Source organism: Genypterus blacodes, unplaced genomic scaffold (assembly GCF_046128005.1).
Source record: "Genypterus blacodes isolate CSIRO-AG114 ecotype Tasmania unplaced genomic scaffold, CSIRO-AGI_Gbla_v1 ptg000094l_1, whole genome shotgun sequence".
Taxonomy (NCBI): domain Eukaryota; kingdom Metazoa; phylum Chordata; class Actinopteri; order Ophidiiformes; family Ophidiidae; genus Genypterus; species Genypterus blacodes.
In genome coordinates, this window is record NW_027466898.1 from 800,283 (window position 1) to 822,012 (window position 21,730).

Consider the following 21,730-nt stretch of genomic DNA (forward strand, 5'->3'; position numbering starts at 1 on the left):
CTTATTTCTTGGGCAAGATATAGAGAGTGCCTTTATAAATCTTAATAATCCAGAAACATAGACTTCCAGTCTGCCTGTGCCTGTGTGAAATCTGTGTGATGTGGATGTTGGATGTCACATTGTATAAAGTAGTCAATTTGAAGCATGCAGCCCTCAACATTTCATTCCCTCTCTCATCCAAGTGGAGTCATCCGTTGCCAGCTCACAGATGTTTAACTATGCAAAGTATATAAAACCCTCAATGCTGCATGCTTCAAATGCATCACTGTTTGGAAGGTTGGATAATGCTGAAGAGTGCATATATATGTGCCTGTATATACATCTGAAATGTATATGTATGAAAATTGGCAGGGTTGCTCAATTATCAGATCTGCAGTACTTGGACACTGGGCTGAATGCATCACTGTTCACCATGCCAGCTTCTGTCAGCAGTCTAACCACAGCTACTTTCAAAGAGAAAAGCTTCACCCAGACTCTGCAGAGTCTGTCAAAGTCTTCCACCAACTCCTCCTCATCCTACTCTTTACAGCCATGAAATCTCTCCTAGAGTCACTGTACTATTTGAGTTGTCTTGCCTTGTGAAAATATGATGGACAAGCCCTAGACTGATGAAATATCCAGGGTGTAACCTGCCTTTGGCCTAATGACCACTGTGAAAGACTCCAGCCCCTGTGATCTTGCATGAGATTAACAAGCATAGAGAGAGGATGCATGGATGATTGATGTTGTAATTATAATGGCTGTGCATAGACTAGACACATAAACAGATATGGCTGGGGAGACAAAGTTTAGAACAGTTTATTTTATGTTAATTAATAATTCATCAAAGACAGGCACAGCCAATAAAAAAGGAACAAACAAAATTGGGAATACATCCAAAAAAGGAAGAGGCAGATAGTCAGAAAAGGAAAGTATGGGCAAGGTCCGAAAACAACAGCCAATCCAATAATATCCAATCAAAATGATCAAAGGCAGACTTCGAGTGCTTCTGTGTTCAAAGATCTATAAACTCATTGCAGTCTTCCAAGAGGAGGAAGGAGGCGTGCACGCGAAGGCAGTGTCGAATCTCTTGTAGTTGCAATATCAGCCCGGTAGGGAGAGACAATGTGCCAGTACTGCTTCACCGTTAGCCAACAAGCTGCAATATCCAAGCACTGACATTGCGAAGATGGAGGCTGTTATGGTGTAGACCGGGATACACAGAAAGCACCAATTGCGAGTTCCGGGCCTCTGTTATGACAACATTTGTCGGCGGTCCAGGTAAATGACAAACCTCCGGGTTACTTTGTACAATTGCTGTGAAAGAAAAGCTTGCTTATGCGCGAAGTTATCTAGGTAACACAAATGACAGCCAGCTGAGCTAATGCTAATGTCAAAGAAGGAGTTTGCTCACCTACATTAGCTGCTAAGCTAGCTCTTACAAACGTCGGATAAAGTAGGACGTTGTTTGAAATAACTCATAATCTATAAACGTGTTAGTTTTACGGCGTTTGTAAAACATCGTTCTCCTTGTCTAGACTCAGTTTATTGACACCGGGGCTGGTTAACTTCAGCTAACGCTATTAGCAAAACGAAAAATAGATGTTTTGATATCGACGTTGGCTAGCTAAGCATAAACGTTAGCATTTTTCAGATCCATTTCCTGGTTATGATTGCTCGGCTCTTCGGATGCCTTTAACTAATGATTTGCACGCTTTACTAATCGGTCACTCCATAGCTCCAACGGATAAATAAATAATTAAAAAGAGTATCTGCATTACATTAGACTTCATACGCTGGAGAGAAAAAAAACCTAGCAAATAGTTGATTAAAGTGGGGGAAGTGTGGCCTTGAGAGGAATTCATCAGTGAACTTAACTCAAGCTCCATTGCTGTACTAATATGATGTTCTGTCCTTATCTACGCGATTATTATTTTACTTGGCTTTAATCACAATTTAGTTCAAGTTCTACTCTTTATTCCCGCACTTTTCCCACGAAAACATACTGCGTCAAGGTAGTGTAGGGCTGTAAATAAATAAGTCAGAGTAGAAATCAAACATTACGGTTATGTTATGCTCATGGCTGTTCAAAAGACCTAACTCGTGATTTCCTAGGAGTGTTGATATATGAGTTATCAAAGTAACATTCTTCGTGCTCGCTGTTAGCCTCGCATCCTGTCAGCCTGCTCCCCCAGCCTGCTTTCTTAATAAGTTTACTCTTGTGTGTCTGCAGGTGGAGGCAGGCGGTGTGAGTAGAGTGCAGCAGTAGAGACAGCCAGCAACATGTACTCTGAGTGGCGCTCGCTGCAGTTGGTGGTGCAGAGTGACCAGGGCCACCTCAGTGTTCTGCACACGTATCCCACCAGCGTGGGCACCGAGGTGGCAAATGCTGTGGTGAAGCCACTGGGCACAGCTGTGAGCCCTGTTGCCACGGAGAACATCCTGAAGACGGACAAGGAGGTGAGGAGGAAGACGAGTTGCCAGCATTTACTTTGCAATGTTTTAACATAAACACACAGCCTGGGATGATATTCTTTGTGTGATATGAATGTTGTGCGTCTTTGAGAAGCCATTAGAAACGGTTGATCATGATCAGGCTACTCAGGTAGTCTGTGGTATTTAATATTGCTCATTTGGTATTAAACACACACCACCACCACCAGCCCAAACTGTTGACACAAGGGAAGATGGATCCTTGGATTCATGTTGTTTACACTCGATTCTGACCCTTCTCTCACAGTGTTGCAGGAGAAATCAAGAACGTTTGAACTAATTGTTTTTCTAACCTTCGCTTATGCAGTTTAGGTGAGGCTTTTGGCTCAGTGTTTTGTTTCCGCGTGACAGGCAGGGGTGGAACTGTGTTGTTCTGCATTCTAGTGCCCTAGCCCTAGAATCCACTCTTAGGGTGGACCTTTTTCTTTCATGTGTTATTGAATCGTGCCCTTTGAACACTGTTGTAACTCAAAATGCTGTTGTTTTCATGCCAGCATTAACCAGTCTGGCCATTGTCCAGATGTCTCATGTTAACAAGGCGGCGTCCCTTACTGGATTATCTGTTAACGCTACGTAGATACGGCAGTGTGTGAAAATCACAGGAGATCTGCAGAGATATGGAAACTATCCAGTCTGGCACCAACCATTGTTCCACAGTGAATGCCACCCAGATTTCATTTCCTTATCATTTAGATGTACACGATGAAGCACAAATGATCCTCTTGACCAAATATTCCCTATGTTTGCATTACCAAGCAAAATGGCCTCTGTCTGTACAATAGCTTGGCAGCCCGCCAAAACACTGTCTCCAAACTCAAAGCAGCGTCCTCAGTTCCTGCCACTGAAAGCATACACAGTACATGATATGATGCTACTCTCACCATGGCGCACAGTAAGGCTCGGCTAGTGTGAAGGCATGAATGGTGCTCAATACGTGTTCTTCCATCACTGCAGAGGGACCCTGAGGCCCAAACACACCTGACACATCCTGCTTTTGGAAAAGTAGCTGTCCTTCCTCCATTTTCAATTTTAAGTGAGATGAATGAACACTGGAGAGAGCTGATAGTTTTTGTTCCAAGGGAAACACATTATAGATGGCAATCCTTTTCTTTGTCTCTTTATTGATTTAGCTACAGAGGAACACGGCAGAACAGGGGTGCACTTATTAGTATCTTCATACTTGTGTTTGATTTGTATACAACAGTGATTGTGTGTATAATGATTGAATCTAGACACATGTTACTGAGACATTGTTTGTTGATTTGTAATCTTTTCCTATTGTGTTCCATTTTGTGCAATACAGCAAACATAACTCAGCACTCCTAAGCTCCTTGCATAGCTTAACTTCTTACCCACTTGTGTGGAATCACAGGCAGTATAATATCAAAAGAATGTCGGCGTAAACAAATCTTGTATTGTTTTAAGTCATATGCTGTATTACTGTCTAACATGTAATGCAATGCAAGAAACCCACAGCAGAGGTACCAAGCTCTCCAGCAGCTTTTGCTACATGGCGAACCAAATCAGTAATGTCTGACTTCAAACACATGTTAACTTACTGATAATCCTTTGCCGTCTTAGGTGAAGTGGACCATGGAGGTGTTATGTTATGGACTAACCCTCCCTCTGGAAGGGGACACTGTCAAGCTGTGTGTGGATGTCTATACTGACTGGATGATGGCCCTGGTGTCACCCAGGGACTCCATGCCTCAGCCTGTGGTCAAGGAGCCCAATTTATATGTCCAGACCATCCTCAAACATCTCTACAACATCTTTGTACCGAGGTATGTTTGAAATGTTCAAGGGCCTGCCAGTATGTCTGCCATGTGTTCCATTAGCTGGATATAGCATCGTTTAGGTACTAAAATTAGTTTTTGGCACTCTGATCTGTCCTGCTGCTATTTTCTTATCAGTGCTGCATAATGAAGAAATATATTCTCATGATTTTGCTGATCTTCTTTAGTTTCCATTATTAAATGGGAATTTATCATCCATTTGTGATGTGTTTTGCAAGAATGCATTATCAAATGACAAGTGATGATTCATTTACTCTTCAAATTCAAATTAATTGTGTCCTTCATTTGAATCTGTCTCTGTGTACGCCTCTTACTGTGCCTGCTGTACTTATGCGGTTTTCTGTCTGATCCAAACAAACCTTTGCTTTTTGTCTCCCTCTCTATCCCCTTGATTCAAAACCCCATCAGGCCCGAGCAGCACAGTCTAAACCACATCAGACTTTGCCAGCAGGTTCTGACTGCAGTCCAGAAACTGGCACGAGAGTCTGTTTCCATGGTGAGGGAAACCTGGGAGGTGTTGCTGCTCTTCCTTCTTCGCATCAATGACACACTATTGGCCCCACCCACTGCTGGAGGTAGCCCACAGCTTTGACCTTTACATCCACTGTCACTGTTTACATAAATACTGGGAGTAACCGTCCTGTAATATTTTCCACTTGTGAAGTTGGGGTGGCAGAGAAACTCGCAGAGAAGTTGATGGCAGTGCTGTTCGAGGTGTGGCTGCTCGCCTGTGCCCGCTGCTTTCCTACGCCGCCATACTGGAAAACTGCAAGAGAGATGTTGGCCAACTGGAGACATCATCCTCCTGTTGTTGAACAGTGGAGCAGAGTGGCCTGTGCCCTGACATCCAGGTGACACTTTATGTGACTTCAGATTTCCGTGATACAGCTGCTCACACTTTGCTCATATTAGGGTCACATGAAAACTAGTAAAGCAGATTGAAACGCTTTATGTTGCATCCATGGTGGTGGTACAGTAAGCGTTGACATTTGTATATTTTTCGACATAAAAGTTTCTTTCCCTTTCTTTCAGCTTTACCTTAAGTGTTCTTTAACTAATGTTAATCCTTATATTAGTGATTCTCAACCCTCGTCCTTGACAGCGATGCATATTTCTCATCTCTGCCTCTTCTACCATAACTCACTTATAACATTGGGGTGTTTTGCATATCAAGATCTTGGCAACAAGCCTGATTTAGCTACATTTATTTTACTTATTCATTGTGGAAGTAGTGAAAAGTCCTGAAACTCATAATTACTTGAAGAACTTAAACTTTAAATACAAAAATGATTAATTACAAAAATGAAGATTATAGCAACAATTGAGCAGGAACATTTTCAGGTTTTCTACCCTTTCAAACTTGAAGCTGTATTGGTGGATGTAATATTAATAGAAATAGTAGAATAATATATTCTCCAGTGATCGCTCTCTTTCGGGCTCGTAGTAATGTAGAGCTGCTCAATTCCTGTTCATCTGTTCTTTCCAGGCTGTTGCGCTTCACCCATGGACCCACCTTCCCACTGTTCAAAGTTCCAGACGAGGACGCCAACCTGATACCATTGGAGATGGACAATGACTGTGTGGCACAGACGTGGTACCGCTTTCTTCATATGCTCAGGTACATAGACACGCAAAATGTCTGCTTTCTGCTCAGCCGTTTCTTCAAAAAGAGAAGTTCAATGTTCATCAAACTCAACCTTGTTCACAACCGAAAACAGAAGTATCTCATGTTGCTCTCCACCTCAAACATTTCCCTTATCTACTTAATCTACTTCCTCTCTAGGAACAAAACATCTTTGTAATCCTGTAGAACTAGTAGCCCATTGTGTTTTGTTTCCTCCCTTGTTTTTTCCCATCCTTCCTCATTCCCTTTCTGCTGTACTCATCCAGCCTTGTTTTTTTTGTCAAGTCTACCTTGAAATGTCTTCCATATGGCAGCATTATGCCGTAGTGCTTGGCGTTCAAAGTAATTTAAAATGGCTCATGTCAAACCTTTATTTATATAAATATGTAAAGATATGTATTTTTGAATCTACATAAGACAGTGGTTCCCAAACTTTCTTTCGCACCCCCCCTTATATAGATCAGAAGTTTTTCGTATGGTAAAATATGAATATGATTCCATTGAAAAGCACAAAATGATTCTGAATTCTTGATTGGCCCAGCAGTGCTAGCATCATCTCAATGTGAACAGTGATAATTCCATTCTATTCAAAACATAGTAGAACCATGCTTGTCTAGAAATGGCCATCGTTGATCTGCGCCTGTCATCTTTTTTGCTAAAGCCAAGAATTCTAGCACTTTCTTTCTGGTTTATAGCAACCCAGTGGACCTGAGCAACCCTGCGATCGTGAGCACCACTCCAAAGTTTCAGGAACAGTTTCTCAACTCCAGCGGTATTCCTCACGAAGTGGTGCTGCATCCTTGTTTGAAACAGCTGCCCCAGATTTTCTTCCGGGCCATGAGAGGCGTCAGCTGCTTGGTGGATGCTTTCCTGGGTAAATATGAAATGAAAAACATATTCATTGGTCAAAGTGTCACATTTCACAATGAATTGTTGGAACACAGCCATAGCACTTAACACAGCTGTTACCCAATTTCCTAAGCAAGCACTGGTCTTTTAGACTTTTCAAATGTGTCATTTCCAGCTTCCAGGTATCTTCTAGTGTCTACTCATTTCATTATTGTATGAAAATCAATGTATACAGATTTTGAACTTGCTTTCATAAGGTTTGGGAGTTCCATCAGTATTGCATGGATTAGTTTGTTGTGAGGTTCTGGCTCTAGAAAGTTTGAGGTCTGTACAAGTTGATTTTTATACCTCAGTGAAATGAACAGAAAAAATAGCAGCTTGTTGTTTGGAAATACATTGAGGCATCTCAGACTCCATGGTAGGCTTTGGACAATGGCCTTGTTTGAACATGTGAATAGAAACATGTCCGTGTGTATTTTTCTCTTCACACTGTAGGTGTCTCTGTTGAAAAGAAAGATGTACGCGAGAGGGTGTTCTCTTTTTGTCCGGTGATGCTCTCTCATGGTATAAACATCACCGTCAACACATCATCAAACGAGATGGGCATATGTAGTGGTCTTTGTTTTATTGGTGGTGATGCATTTAACAACTGGGCTTAGTCTTGGGCTTGACCAAAATTACTTGTTTCAGTCTAAAATCCAAGCTAAGCTACAAGGTCATCATCAAGGTTTCTGCTGCGGGCACAAAAGGTCGAGTCATTTGATCAAGATGGATGGATATTAATCATTGGTGATTCATATCTAACCATGTTCTTGCATGTCCTAAATTATTGAATAATGTCTATGATCAACTCATGGGATCTGAAAACATTTTCTTTTTTCTCCCTTATATAACATAAAAAATCAGAAAATTGCTCGGAGTGATTATATTGACCTAATCCAAGTTTCATCTGCAAATACAAGAGAAGAGACAGGAATTTTTCGGAGTGTGCTGGCTAATGCTAATCAGATGTTTATTTACATTCAGCTCGAAAGCCAAACTGATTGTGGTGCTGTGTACATCTCACCGTCCTCTCTCACAGGAATATCACGCCCCAGAGCTGACAGTGCTCCACCAACCCCAGTCAACAGAATGAGCATGTCCCCGCCCCCTTCTATCACCAACACCACGCCGCCTCACAACCGCAAGCAGCGGCACACGGTGGTCACCAAAACCACCAGCAAGAGTTCAGCTGTAAGTATTACCTGGTTTTAGTGCCGTAGCTGTGTTAAGCAAACACTCCAACTGGAATGCCACCGTCAACAAACCCAGATCTTTTGCATCCGTTGTCTAGTTATATCATCTGTAATGTACAGAGCATCGCAAACATGCTGGGGGGAGTTACGGGTTTCGTCCCTGCAGTTTCTGACATTACATGAAATTACATTTTCAGATAGTTCCTTCTTAACACCATTTAGAGTTGGTCATTTTTCATTGCCTTGAATTGCTATTTGTACTTAATGTCTCTTGACAGTTGGGCTAATTGTGTTTCCTTTTTGTTAAATTGGCCATATTTAGTTAAATCAGGTTAGGGAGGCAGTGGCTCAGTGGGTAGTGCTTCCGCTTGGGAACCGGAGGGTTGCCGGTTCGAGCCCCTGCCGAGGTGCCCCTGAGCAAGGCACCGAACCCTCAATTGCTCCCCCCTCTGCGTAGGGTGGTAATGTAATGTAAGTCGCTTTGGATAAAAGCGTCTGCCAAATGCTCGTAATGTAATGTAATGTAATGTAATGTAAATCAGAATATAACTTGCCTGGCTGGTTTCCCACACGTTTAATTAGTTTTGAGGTTAATCTTACATTTATGATGATAAAAGGGATGCTACAAAATGTGGTGATTTGTAGGAAGATTGCATCTAAATTATGTCACTGATACTGTTTTTAGAAGTTGGAGTATTTTTGGCGACATTTTGGTGCTCACTTACCAGGAAAGGTTTAGTATCCAATCCACAACATCCGTTAAGTTTTATTTTTACGTGCACAACGCCTATCTTTGTGCTAATATAGAAATAACTCGGGTCTCCATATCTGTCCAATCAAAACCTTACAGACCTAGCCATAGACTGCCACAGAATATGACTTCAAATGGTACTGATAACTCTGAAAATTCCTGTGGAGAAACATTAAGCTATCACATGACTTATTTTCTGAGTCCTCTGACATCTGCTGTTGTGCCACCTCTTAGTTACACAGTTGTGGTCTGTAGTATAACTTGTATCTCTGCCTACCCCACAGGGAGCTGGTGGGCAGCCAACCAAAGCATCTCAGCAACAGCAACAGCAGCAGCAAACTTCGTCCTCCCCAACCCTTCTGTCCAGCCCCAACCAGAGCAGTTGGGAATCTCGGCCGCTGCCGGCCCCGGCAAGACCCAAAGTCAACAGCATCCTCAACCTGTTTGGCCAGTGGCTTTTTGACGCCGCTCTGGTCCACTGTAAGCTCCACAGCGGCCTCAGCCGAGACCCCAGCATGACTGGTAAGGAGTGAACCTCAGGCGGTGGCTTATACTATATAGCATTTCCATTTATGCATGGGCAGGTGGGTGTTGCTGTTCATTAGTACGTGTTTTTGTGGAGTTATCTGTCTTTTGGTATTTGTGTTATTTTTTTACTGTACGTTATTCAGGATATTCTTTCCTTTTTGCCATTTTCTCTGAAACTTCTTTGTGCCTTTCTGTGAGTGGAGGGGCTTGGTTAGAAGTGGCCTGGTATGATATTCCCATCTGATTGACAACCCATTTACATCTGCCAACTCTTCAAACCTGGCTAATACTACATACAGGCTATAACTGCATATCAAGGACTTCATACAAACTCCTTTTTTCTTGAAGTTAGGCAATACACACACAATACTGATGAAGGCACTTAAAAGTGTTTTGAAAAAATAAATCAACCATATCATTGGCTCTCCATTTATTTTTCTATTTTGGTGTAGTGTCCTGCACGTGTCTACCATGTCTGAATAATGTCAAACAATTGTAGTAGGTCAAAGGTCATACATTGAGGAAAACAAACACAATTCATGCCTGATATGAATTGATCCGCAAAATATTGGATCTGCTTTGATTTTGTCTCTCTCCACTATTTCTGTTATCTTGCAGCCTCTTTTATCCAAATTCTCCTTTCTTATAAATCTTGTAAGTAGGAATGGCAGCTTTTTTTCCTTCACTTGATTCGCGTTTCTTGATTCAAATTTCTGCTTTTGAGTTCGGTTTCTCATGGTCATCATCATTACTTGCCATTGTTTTCTGTTCCCACTCCTTGTCATATGAACATTCACCAGCATTCTCTCAGCGCTCTCCAAAAGTGATGGAATGGGTTTCACCAACTGACCACTTGTTTCGACCATAATGTTGCCAGTTTGTGACAACGCCACCCTGTTTTAAGTTTTCATTTTCATTTCCTTTGGGTCACACTAATCCTTATTATAGCTTCAGAACCCCTGTCAAGTACAGCATTTATATTTTGTTTTTCTTGTAATTTCCTTTTTGTTTTGTCAGTTCACTTCAGTTTTATATAGGTTTAGTGCCTCAATGCATGAATATGAATGGTCTGTACCTTGAGTGACAGTCATAAAAGCAACTGTAAGGGAGCTGACACAGGGATTTTGCTTTGTGGACTTGCAGCAGAAAATGGCTGACAATTGAACATCAACATCCTACACTTTGTTATGCTTTGTGACAATGACAGCTATAACTTTAGTCGTAAACTCTTTGTGTCAGAGTTCCCTTTTTTGAATGCTTGTTAATGACGTGGGTGTGTGTTTGAAGTCTTTGTTCTATCCTGTTCTGAAAGTTAAATGTTTGCTTTCTTTTTCTTTTTTTTTGTACCGTTTGTTTTGTACTTTTTGTTGCAGCGTGCATATATTAGATTTGTGTCTCTGTTTGCCTGTTTCTTATACGTGCATGTGTGCTAATGACTACATTTCAATTCAGGGTCCTCTCATTCTTTGTCTCTTCCATATTCTGCAGCGATAGCCACTCAAGTAGGTCTGGAGCTCAGAAGGAAGGGTTCCCAAATGTCCACTGATTCCATGGTTTCCAACCCCATGTTTGACGCAAATGAGTTCCCAGAGAGCTACGAGGCAGGACGAGCTGAGGCCTGCGGGACTCTCTGCCGCATTTTCTGTAGCAAGAAAACTGGAGAAGAGATTCTGCCTGTCTATCTGTCCAGGTAACATGGTTGAGTGGTTTAACATTTTTAACTGTCTCTGCAGTAAAAAAAAAGAAGCTCAACTATGAACATGCATTTTAGTGTTGTCACTGTTTTAAATGGTAAATATGATAACTGCGAACAGCATTGCCTTGTGTATTAAGTGTGATATTCTTGTTTCTGTGAAGGTTCTACATGGTCTTGATTCAGGGTCTCCAGATCACCGATTTCATCTGTAGACCAGTCCTGGCATCGATCATTCTCAACTCTTCCTCTCTCTTCTGCTCTGACCTGAAGGGCATCAATGTAGTTGTGCCCTACTTCATAGCAGCCCTGGAGAATATTGTACCAGACAGGTAGGGCGGCTCACAGTCACTCATTTGCTAATGAAATGCATTTTCATTTATTACATATATCTACCGAGTACATTATATTATTTTTGAGGGTTTCCTCAAATTACAGGTACATATTGTGGAAACTGCCTCATGTTAATCAGATTTGCTTTACTCCACCAGAGAGCTGTCCAAGTTCAAGATGTATGTAAATCCTACTGATCTGAGGAGAGCCTCTATCAACATTCTGCTAGCCATGCTGCCTTTGCCACACCACTTCGGCAACATCAAATCAGAGGTAATTGGTTTGGTTCTATTCAGGGGATGATCATATCAGGCTTTCAGAAGCAGGGCAGATTTGTTCATTTGTCTTGATAAACATTTTACTAAGACTGCTTCTCAGAAACCCTGGAAAGATACTCTTTTGCTCTGTTGTGGATGCCTGTTTTGGAGGTTGCATCCATTAGCCCCATATCCCTTCATGGTTATAATGGTTACTTCCAAAGTGATTCAATAGCTACAATAGTTTCTGCATTTTTGTTGGGATTTGAGTTGTGTTTTATCATTGCTCTTTAGTCTTTTCCTTTTCCATGTGAGATCTTTGTCGAAACATGACAGCGTGAGAATTTGCCACACCACACTTGTTTTCTTAGTAGTAATCTAAAACCCAGACGGTAGAAGCGTTCATGTTCATATATGTACGTGTAAATATCAATATAATGTATCTTCTTCTCACAATCTTTAAAGTAGCTTAGTAGAAGTTTGTTTACCGTGTTCATGATATGTGCTTAAGGTTTTGCTGGAGGGGAAGTTCAGTGAGGAAGATGGGTGTCCTCGTGACCAGCCTGTGTCCTTCCTGTCTCTGAGGCTACGCCTTGTCAATGTCCTGATAGGTGCCCTGCAAACTGAGACAGACCCCACCAATACACAGCTCATCCTTGGTATTTAGGATACATTGGATTTTTCATTTACTGACTAATTTGTATATCTTCATTAATTATGCCTATTGCTACTTTTGCAATTTTTAGCTTTCTTAATTTTTATGGAAAATATTAAAGGTTTTTCTCTTCATACCTCCCAGGTGCAATGCTAAATATTGTCCAGGACTCGGCACTCTTGGAGTCCATAGGTGCACAGACAGAAACAGTAAGACTTTCTAATTATTTTAATTATTTTAGCCAATGCTAAACCGAGCTTTCATTTTGTGATTGGCAAGACATCAAGCTTGTTGTGCTTTTGCCGTGGCAGGGCAGTATTGATGGAAGCCACATGACGGTGAGGAGCCAGAGTCACAGCCGTACTAACAGTGGCATTAGTTACAACAGTGGGGGCAGCACTGAGGCCACCAGCCCAGACTCTGAGCGTCCTGCCCAGGCCCTGCTTCGGGACTATGGTAAGGATGGACAATACTCTGCTGCTGTAAAGAAGTAGAATTATAAACCTAGAACATGGAGAATTTGATAATTTTTTCTCGAAGATTCATGTTATTTCATATCAGCCTGTGCTTGCTGTCAATGTGGATATTGATTAACACCTGTGTTCTTCATAGCTAACGTGGTTACAGTGATATGCAGAGTTAAGAAGCGTTGGGTAAAATGTCTTTGTAGGTGATACAAAATGATTTGCTGTGATGCTGTTCTATTAGGCCAACAGAATTGGATTGCTTACTTTGCTTGTTTACTTCACTCTGATTGATGTTTGCAACAGAATGTTGCCTAATTAGAGGCATTTCATAGATTTTACCTTTTGCTGTGTGCGGTTCCATTTTATGCTGTGATTTCAAATCCTCTTCCAATGCATGCTCTTCATTAGCATGATATGTCTACAAACTGGACACCTAGGTCAATACTAACCCTGTATAAATTAGCTCTGACGTGCCAGTCCTGTTCCTGCTTTCTTGCTCGTCTTCTTTCTTTTCGGTGGTTGGTATTTCGGGGTGTTATATGATCTAGCTTTTGCAGATACTGCGGCAGGCCTGCTGGTACGCAGCATCCACCTAGTCACCCAGAGGCTCAACTCTCAGTGGAAGCAAGACATGAGCATTTCACTGGCGGCCCTGGAGTTGCTGGCTGGGCTTGCCAAGGTAAGGCTGCAGTGCAGTGTTATATTTGCACAAGAAATGAAACGCATTATGATGACTTAAACCTAAAACCGTCCCACCTATTTCCACCTACATATGGAAATTCTTCTCAACAGCATGAAATGGAGCATTTTATAATAACCCTCATGATCTGTGTCCTTTCCATGTCTGCTTTGTCCAGGTGAAGGTGGGAGTAGATTCTGCAGACCGTAAACGTGCTGTCAGCTCTATATGTGGATACATTGTGTACCAGTGTAACCGTCCAGCTCCTCTTCAGTCCAGAGATCTCCACTCCATGATTGTAGCGGCTTTTCAGTTTCTGTGTGTGTGGCTCACAGAGCACCCCGACATGCTGGATGAGAAGGCAAGTTTTACAGTTCAATTACTAGTTGAAATAGTTTTGGTTTGGTTCATCTTTTATTGGGTTACAGTATGTCACATTGTGCAATATACAGTTAGTATATTTGAGTAGCCATATTTTAAAATGAAAATGTTGTATGTTTGCCTTTCTCTCTGGCACTTGTGTAAACATAACATGCAAAGCCTATTCCATTGCAGGGCAATTTGTAATTGTACATTTTGATGTCAGGATTGTTTGGTAGAAGTGCTGGAGATTGTGGAGTTGGGAATCTCTGGTAGCAAGTCGCGGCAGGAACAGGAAGTGCGGCATAAAGGGGAGAAGGAACACAACCCAGCCTCAATGAGGGTGAAGGATGCTGCCGAGGCAACTCTGTCCTGGTAAGACTGGTTTTATCCTCACAGCTTACATATTTTTTGCCATTTGTTGTTCAAATTTCAGTCCTATATCCCTGCTTGTCCTTCTGTGGTGTTCCCCCAGTATCATGCAGGTGTTGGGGGCCTTCCCTTCTCCCAGTGGGCCTGCCTCCACCTGCAGTCTGCTGAATGAAGACACGCTGATTCGCTATGCCAGGCTCAGTGCCACAGGAGCCAGCAACTTTCGCTACTTTGTCCTGGACCACTCTGTCATCCTCGCCATGCTGGAGCAGCCTCTTGGCAATGAGCAAAGTAAGAAATGCCTTTGCTGAAAATCCATCATGTGATTTCATGCAGCTGTATGATGATGTCGGTGTAGAAATGAAGGTGCCAAGAGGCTATCGTGATTAAAGGGTTTCTTGGTTCATTGTCAGTATGCAGGTGTTAGTGCAAATTGCCAAACACTGATAAAACATCCATATAGTGGATAAATCTAGTGTTTGTGTCACCCTAGACCCTAGTCCTTCAGTGACAGTTCTGATCCGAGGGACAGCTGGCAGACATGCCTGGACCATGCAGCTCTTTCACCAACCCAGAGGAGCTCGTGCCAGTCAGAGGGTGAGAACACACAGCAGATTATTGCATCATGAAAGGCACCTATACTAAAGCAGGTTCACCTCTGAAGTGTTTTTATTTGTAAGTATAGCAGTGACCTCACCTGTCTCACTGATAACACAACTCCTTACGTTTCATTTGTATTTGCTCCCCTCCTCTGCCATACAGCAGGTGTTTGTTCCTGAGGGTCGCCCAGCCCCCAACAATGATGTTGGAATAAAATACAATGTCAAGCAGAGGCCGTTCCCTGAAGAGGTGGACAAGATCCCCCTTGTCAAAGCTGATGTCAGTATTCCTGACCTGGACGACATTGTCAATAAGGAGGTGAGAGAATGTTTCCTGTTGGGCCTCCATCATTGTCATCATTTCTTGCTGTTGTTGGCCAATTATTCAAATAGAAAAATTGTATTGACAGAGTTTGTTGTCCTTACTGTGCAATACAGTGCAATGCAGGACTCTACAAGAACGATGCACTGGAGAGCAATCTCTACTTCAGCTATACAGCAAGTGAATCATTCATGTAATGTGTTATTATACAAACTCAGGTGTGTTGTATGGGCTGGCAGGATGATGCAAGAGCTCCAAATTCTCTGATGAGTAATAACCCCCATGTGAGTTGTTGGAGAGGTTCCAAGGTCACTTGGGTGTCTGTTGGGATGTACAGTGTATGGGCAAACACCACCAACTTTTAATTTATTCTCTGTATGAACTCTCTTTTCTCTGTATTAAAATTCATGTAAGTAACTTTGATGGTATCCAAGAATAAATTTCCTTGAATTTCCAATTTCCATTTGAACACCTGTTTACATTATGAGGAATCTTTTTTTTCAGTTTGTAGTTGGCAGCAATGTCTTAAGGAGTTTCACATTCTTTCCGCGTTGCTTTGGGAGGTGAAACATCAGTATTTACACTGTGGACGCACTTAACTCTTTGTGTAGCAATGCAAAATTCATGCCATTAAGCTTTATTAATTATTCCCCACAACCTCTCATAAACATATGTTGTTTCTTCCTCAGCTTGAAGTTCAACATGACAAGCTCCGTAGTTTGATGACCAAGCAGATAGAGTATGAGAATGCTCTGGAACGCCACAGTGAAGAACTGTGGAAGTCCAAACGCTTCCCTGACCCACAGACGGACTGCAAACCGCCTCCACCCTCACAGGAGTTCCAGACAGCTCGCCTCTTCCTCTCCCACTTTGGCTTTTTGTCTCTGGAGGCACTGAAGGTTGGTTATTCATATTTGTCTGTGGTTCTGGGTGTTTGTGTATGGTGGTTGGCTATATGCTCCGACCACTGCGAAGAGACGAGGCCAGCTTTTAATCCTGAGAAACTGTTGAATTGTCTGAATCATTTTTAATTTCAATAGGAAACTCACAATAGTCGTCTACCTCCTCATCTGATTGGTCTGGAGTCATCCTTGCCTGGGTTTTTTGACGACATCAGCTACCTTGACCTGCTTCCCTGCCGACCATTTGACACCGTCTTTATTTTCTACGTGAGAGCTGGACAGAAAAGCAGCCACGAGGTGAGAAGGTTCAGTTTGATTGGTTGCAGCACTGCACAACAGATTTGAAAGGTAGTGAGAAGGATTGTTGTACAATATAATTGCAGTAGCTGTTGAACTCTTAAGTGTCTTGAATTTAACTTATATTCTATTTAACTTTCGCTTAAATAGAATAGAAAATAGGCAGTCTTGTAAGCATACCATTTCCTTTCTGACCAATTCATGAGCAATGGCGTATCTGTGCTTGGTCCATCCAGATCCTCAGGAACGTGGAGTCCTCCACCAGTGTCCAGCCCCACTTTTTGGAGTTCATGCTGTCTTTGGGCTGGCCTGTGGACGTAGGTCGCCACCCTGGCTGGACGGGACACCTAGATACAAGCTGGTCCCTCAATTCCTGCTCCGACAACACTGATATACAACAAACAGGTTCAAACCACTTTGTTACTAAATCAGGTTTCACAATTCAGCGTTGCTCTTGTGATGTGAGCCTCAAATTTTAATAATGTTTTCTCTAGAGGAAGCTTCTACTCCAGAGGACACAGGAGGATCAGTGTTCAATGGGGAGAAGAAGGTTTTGTACTATGCTGACGCTCTGACAGAAATTGCCTTTGTCGTTCCGTCTCTAACAGAAAATTCTGGTTAGTATCCTTTAAGAAAAAGTAAAGGACGTTCAGTTGTGTTGTACTGATGTATGATGCAAGCACAGCCTCACTATGATCTTTGGTGTTTCCCAGAGGAGTCATCGGTGCATAGTGACTCTACAGTAGAGGCAGACTACAACGCAGACCTCATGCCTAGTTTACTGAAACAACCCAATCTGACACTGGAGCTGTTCCCCAACCACTCTGAAAACCTGGAGTCTGCCAAAAAGGTAACGTTCAGCACCGTGATCTTTTACCATTTGTAACATATAGGCTCAGTGGAAGGTACTGTAGATGCAGACCTGGCTCATTTGTAACCTTTATCCTGAAACATGGACGTTCTATGCCTTTGGAGATGTCTTGAGGCAGTGCATCTTCTGTTGAGATGCATCAACATGTTTTCTTCGCGATGAAGCTTTGATTCTTGCTCAAAATGAATGTATTGTTGATATACCGAACATTTGTAAATAAACCATACGATGCATGCTGTGCGGAAATTTCGGACAAACCACAGATCATTTTGCAAGCTCATGGTGTTGTTTTACAGGTTTTGGTTTTCTGTTAAATGTTACAGCGTGAACACAAATTATTCACTCAATTGGAACAAACCTGAGAAACTACAGGTCTGACTCTGTGTCTGTGCTCTTTCTGCAGCTGAGTCCGTTGGTGAAATCCAAGAGGTCTTCCACAGGGAAGTCTGTCCCACCGCTGGGTCCCGAGACAAAGGTCTTTGTGGTCTGGGTAGAGCGTTTTGATGACATCGGTAAATCTCTCCTTAATTCTTATTTTCTCACCTTTTCCAACACTTGAAGTGATTCTAAAATGTGCTTTTTTTGTTGATTCATTTTCTGAAGCTTATTCTGTTGTTAGTCCTCAGAAAGTCAAAACAATTTTGCCTTAAAAGTAAATCAAATTGTAAAATGCTTAAATGCTATGATTTAACTACTGTGTTTTATATTGTTGTACTGATGAAGTCATCTTTGCTTTATGTTAAGCAACATCTCGTTAACTTTACATGATTTCTTAACTGTGAGACCAATGGATCAAGGAAATATATGATTCTAATACATTTCTTTTCTAGAGAACTTCCCATTGTCTGATCTCTTGGCGGAAACCAGCACAGGCTTGGAAGCTAGTTTGAGCAACAGCACCTCCTGCAGGTACTCGGAACCCAAAGCACACTTTCTTGTTAATATAGATAACTTTGCAGCAATGGATTTCTTTGGTCAGGTGTCAAACTAAACAACAGCAGAAAAAGACAACATAATCATGACACACAGGGCCGTAATAAAATTCAAGGCAAGCAGAATATGCAGGCTTGTTTTATGATGCTGTTTTTGTGGCCGTTAGGTTTGTGTCACTATTTATCAAATGTTTTATGTCCTCCCACAGGGACACGCTGTAGTCATTTGTTGCATGGCGTAACACAGCCTCCCTTTGTCATGGCTTGTGACTGCCTGTTTTGATATATCTGAATTTTGTTCCTGATCCAGGTCAGGGTTACTAGAGAAGGACGTCCCTCTGATTTTCATCCACCCTCTGAGGACGGGCCTGTTCAGGATCCGGCTGCATGGAGCCGTGGGCAAGTTTGGCATGGTGATTCCCCTGGTGGACGGAACGGTTGTCAGCCGCAGAGCACTAGGTAATAGATGACATGACTCGCTCTTATCCCTCATACGCTTTACACATACAATGAATGTTCAATGAAAACAAGCCTAGGTCACAAAAGCAATTGCATCCGGTTACTTATGGGTGACAAACTAGTTGCAAGCTGTAGTTGACATTTCCTTAATTCGAAGTTAATTCAACCTAAGTCATTGGCTACATTTCAGTTACAGGATTTACCTAATTTGATGAAATGTATTTTTACAACGATTGGTAACGATAAGAATACTGTGTTTGTGTTTTTCTCCCAGGATTCCTTGTGCGTCAGACGGTCATCAACGTGTGCCGACGGAAGCGTCTGGAAAGTGACTTGTACAGCCCCCCTCACGTGAGGCGGAAGCAGAAAATAACTGAGATTGTACAACGTTACCGCAACAAGCAACTGGAGCCGGAGTTTTACACCTCGCTCTTTCACGAGGTGGGCGAGGGAAAGCCTCACCTTTAACCCTCTGTGCTGTCCTAACACTGGCCCACAAAGTGCACACAGAAACACCAACACTACATACGCTATTACTCACAACATTCACAACTGCGCATACACTCACATTCTCTCTCACGCACACGCACACGCAAACACACACACACACACACACACACACACACACACACACACACACACACACACACACACACACACACACACACACACACACACACAAACACAGAATCTTTATATTTATACTGTACTATTTTGTTATTTATATGACAACATTTATCAACACTGTCTGCCATTGATAGCAAAGTGTCAAACTGATGCCAAGGTGCAAAAGGCTTGATTTCTATGTATCAGCCAGTCACTGACGATCTGAATGGCTGAAAGTTCAACAGTGACTCATTTAGGTTCATGCTTTGTGGCAAAAGAGTTTCTGCTTGCCTTTAATTGCAGTACAATAGATAAACTGTTGGCCTTTCTGAGATGGTAAAACGTTTTGTATCTGCCCTTGACACCCTGTGAATCAAGTGAATTTAATGGTCATTTGGAAATACAGGAAATTGGAACCAAAATCCAGATTTGCATATTTGTTTGTTGTTTTTGTCAGTCGAACCTAGATTTACGGGAGCGTGGTCATGTAAATGCTGCTGCTTCAAGTGAGGGAAGGAATGAGTGACAGCGAGAACCCACAAACAAATAAGGTATACCTGGACACATATCGAAAGTCTTCCTTGTTCAGACATTTGGCCGATGCAGCAACTGACTGAGCACATAAGTGTTCCGGATGATTTATAGAAGGCCTGTGTTATATTACTGTACGTCTTTCTTTTTGACACCCGAGTTGTCGATGTGCCAGTCTGGAAGTTGTGATGACATCCACTACACCCTGTGTGTACGTGAATGAGTGTTAAGTCGGTCATACTACACTACATGGATTCTTAACCGTCGATACTCGCTAACATTTTGGTTTGCGGATGGTAAAAGCAGTTACAGCGCTCCCGGAGCTACCGTCGTTGATGTTTGCAGGGTTAACATAAAGACATTTTAGGTTTGAAGTTTGTTCTCTGTGTATACCAAACAGAACCGTAGCACCCTTTAATTGTCTTGTCACTCCAAGCATCTATGGTGATGGGTTAAAAGGCCACGATGTAGCTGAACACCATTACATAATGACTCGCGTTTCGGTTAATCAAAGCTCTAATTTTAAATCTAAATCTATAAAGAGATCATTCATTTCTGAAATTCAGTTTAAATAAAAAGAGAATATGCAGTTTTGCCTAGATAAACATTTCACCAACCTTTTGCTTCCCACCTTTGGTTACTCACTGTACTTTAGTTTTGATTCAAGCCCTTTCACTGTCTGCCTAACAATGTGAATTTATTTATCACAGAGATGGAATCAGGCAAACACCTCTGCTTTACATTTAGTTTATATCTGAAAGTCTTAATGCACTGAGCACATTTTGCATTTATTTTCTAATCCCTTTGGTTACCTTACATGTCTTTTGTACTTTTGTGCTTTTTGAAGGAAAACCCCTGCTGCGACTCACTTTTTAATGACTGTGCTTTATGCACATGCCTTTTTTGGAAGGAAAAGTACATTAAATATGCTTCAAAGAAACTGCATACAATCAGTCATACATCATATCCTGTTACTCCTCTGATGTGTGATCATATTTAAGGATTTGCCATGTACAGAAACTGAGGATAATATGTAAATATATGATAGTGTAAGGCATATACAAGTCGTTTGTTGCATTTCTCATCTGAGATGACAAGAAAAGTGTATGTATGCAAATATGTGTGGGAGAATCACAATGAGTTTTGAATGTAACATGCATTAATTAAAACTATTAATGATCTTTTAATTTCTCACCTATCCTAATATTTTACCTTTGGTTATGAGGAACAAAAATGAAATTCCCATTTTACAAGCTGCTTCATAGAGCATTAAAGAGTTTAGAATAGAAGTCACAATGGGGCTCCATTAATTTTCACAGTTGTGTCTGGGTTGGCGTGCACATGCAGGTCAGTTACAGTAATGCAAATATTTGCAGCACAAATGGAATCAAAGTGGCTTGTGGCCTTAACCGTGATCTCGTTTTGTATGATGACAGTGAAACAAGCCGGATATGGATTGAAATTGAACCCATCTGTATTTGTCGACATAACGCCTCAGGGTAGGACCTGTGACAATAGGCGTGCCCCCAGTGCCCTGGAGCTATGTGGAGATATTAACATACTCCAACTGAAATGTTTAATTCTAAACGTTCCAGTAATTATTAGCTTCAAACAAGTTTACAAACACCAGCTGCAAAGCACAATCACAGAAAAACGGAATAGAAATTAAAGGTTTGGGGATCTGCACCTCAAAAACCCTACACACAAGCATAATCCCTTTGTCCTTTAAAAGTCCTCACACACATGTTTTCACAGGCTGTTCAGACCTCCCAATGACCAATTCAATGAATTTGCAGTGAAGAATAGAAGAACGTTGCAGCTGTTCGCCCCGTTGCACCTGTGCCTCCACCAGAGGGCCTCTTCCTCTTAACAGCACCAGCTCCATGTGGGATGATACAGCCACTTTATTACGCTGTCACCAATGTTTTAACAGTTAGCCAGTGCATCATTAGTATTGCTCCATAAAGGTTGGAGTATACACCTATATATCACATATAGAGGTCTTAGTTTTAATTACCCACCTGATTTGTCTTGGTTAGCTCACAAACATGCAGGAAATTGACTTTAAGTCATTATTTCTGCGTCATTAGAGCTTTGCAGAGGTCATGAAACTATATACTTAAATTATCAGTCCAACCCT

General features: G+C 41.8%; 1 protein-coding gene across 7 annotated transcripts; it reads left to right on the forward strand.

The window, feature by feature from the left end:
• The first annotated feature begins 1,129 nt into the window (after positions 1–1,129).
• Positions 1,130–20,777, forward strand: ralgapb (Ral GTPase activating protein non-catalytic subunit beta). Of its 7 annotated transcripts, none has more exons than XM_076159265.1 (31): positions 1,130–1,260; positions 2,213–2,439; positions 4,054–4,256; positions 4,677–4,843; positions 4,933–5,119; positions 5,755–5,886; positions 6,588–6,766; positions 7,237–7,305; positions 7,823–7,974; positions 9,012–9,249; positions 10,744–10,945; positions 11,113–11,280; positions 11,440–11,554; positions 12,050–12,197; positions 12,338–12,402; positions 12,505–12,649; positions 13,209–13,339; positions 13,518–13,700; positions 13,926–14,074; positions 14,175–14,362; positions 14,565–14,668; positions 14,834–14,989; positions 15,682–15,891; positions 16,033–16,191; positions 16,428–16,596; positions 16,686–16,808; positions 16,905–17,041; positions 17,466–17,574; positions 17,893–17,971; positions 18,305–18,453; positions 18,728–20,777. In XM_076159265.1, the coding sequence occupies exons 2-31, from the start codon at positions 2,263–2,265 to the stop codon at positions 18,919–18,921; spliced, it is 4,587 nt and encodes a 1,528-aa protein (XP_076015380.1). In that variant the 5' UTR covers positions 1,130–1,260; positions 2,213–2,262; the 3' UTR covers positions 18,922–20,777. The 7 variants fall into 7 exon arrangements, with proteins under 7 accessions (XP_076015380.1, XP_076015381.1, XP_076015382.1 ...); XM_076159266.1 differs by having other exon boundaries at positions 14,837–14,989; XM_076159267.1 differs by having other exon boundaries at positions 13,218–13,339.
• Positions 20,778–21,730: the final 953 nt, after the last annotated feature.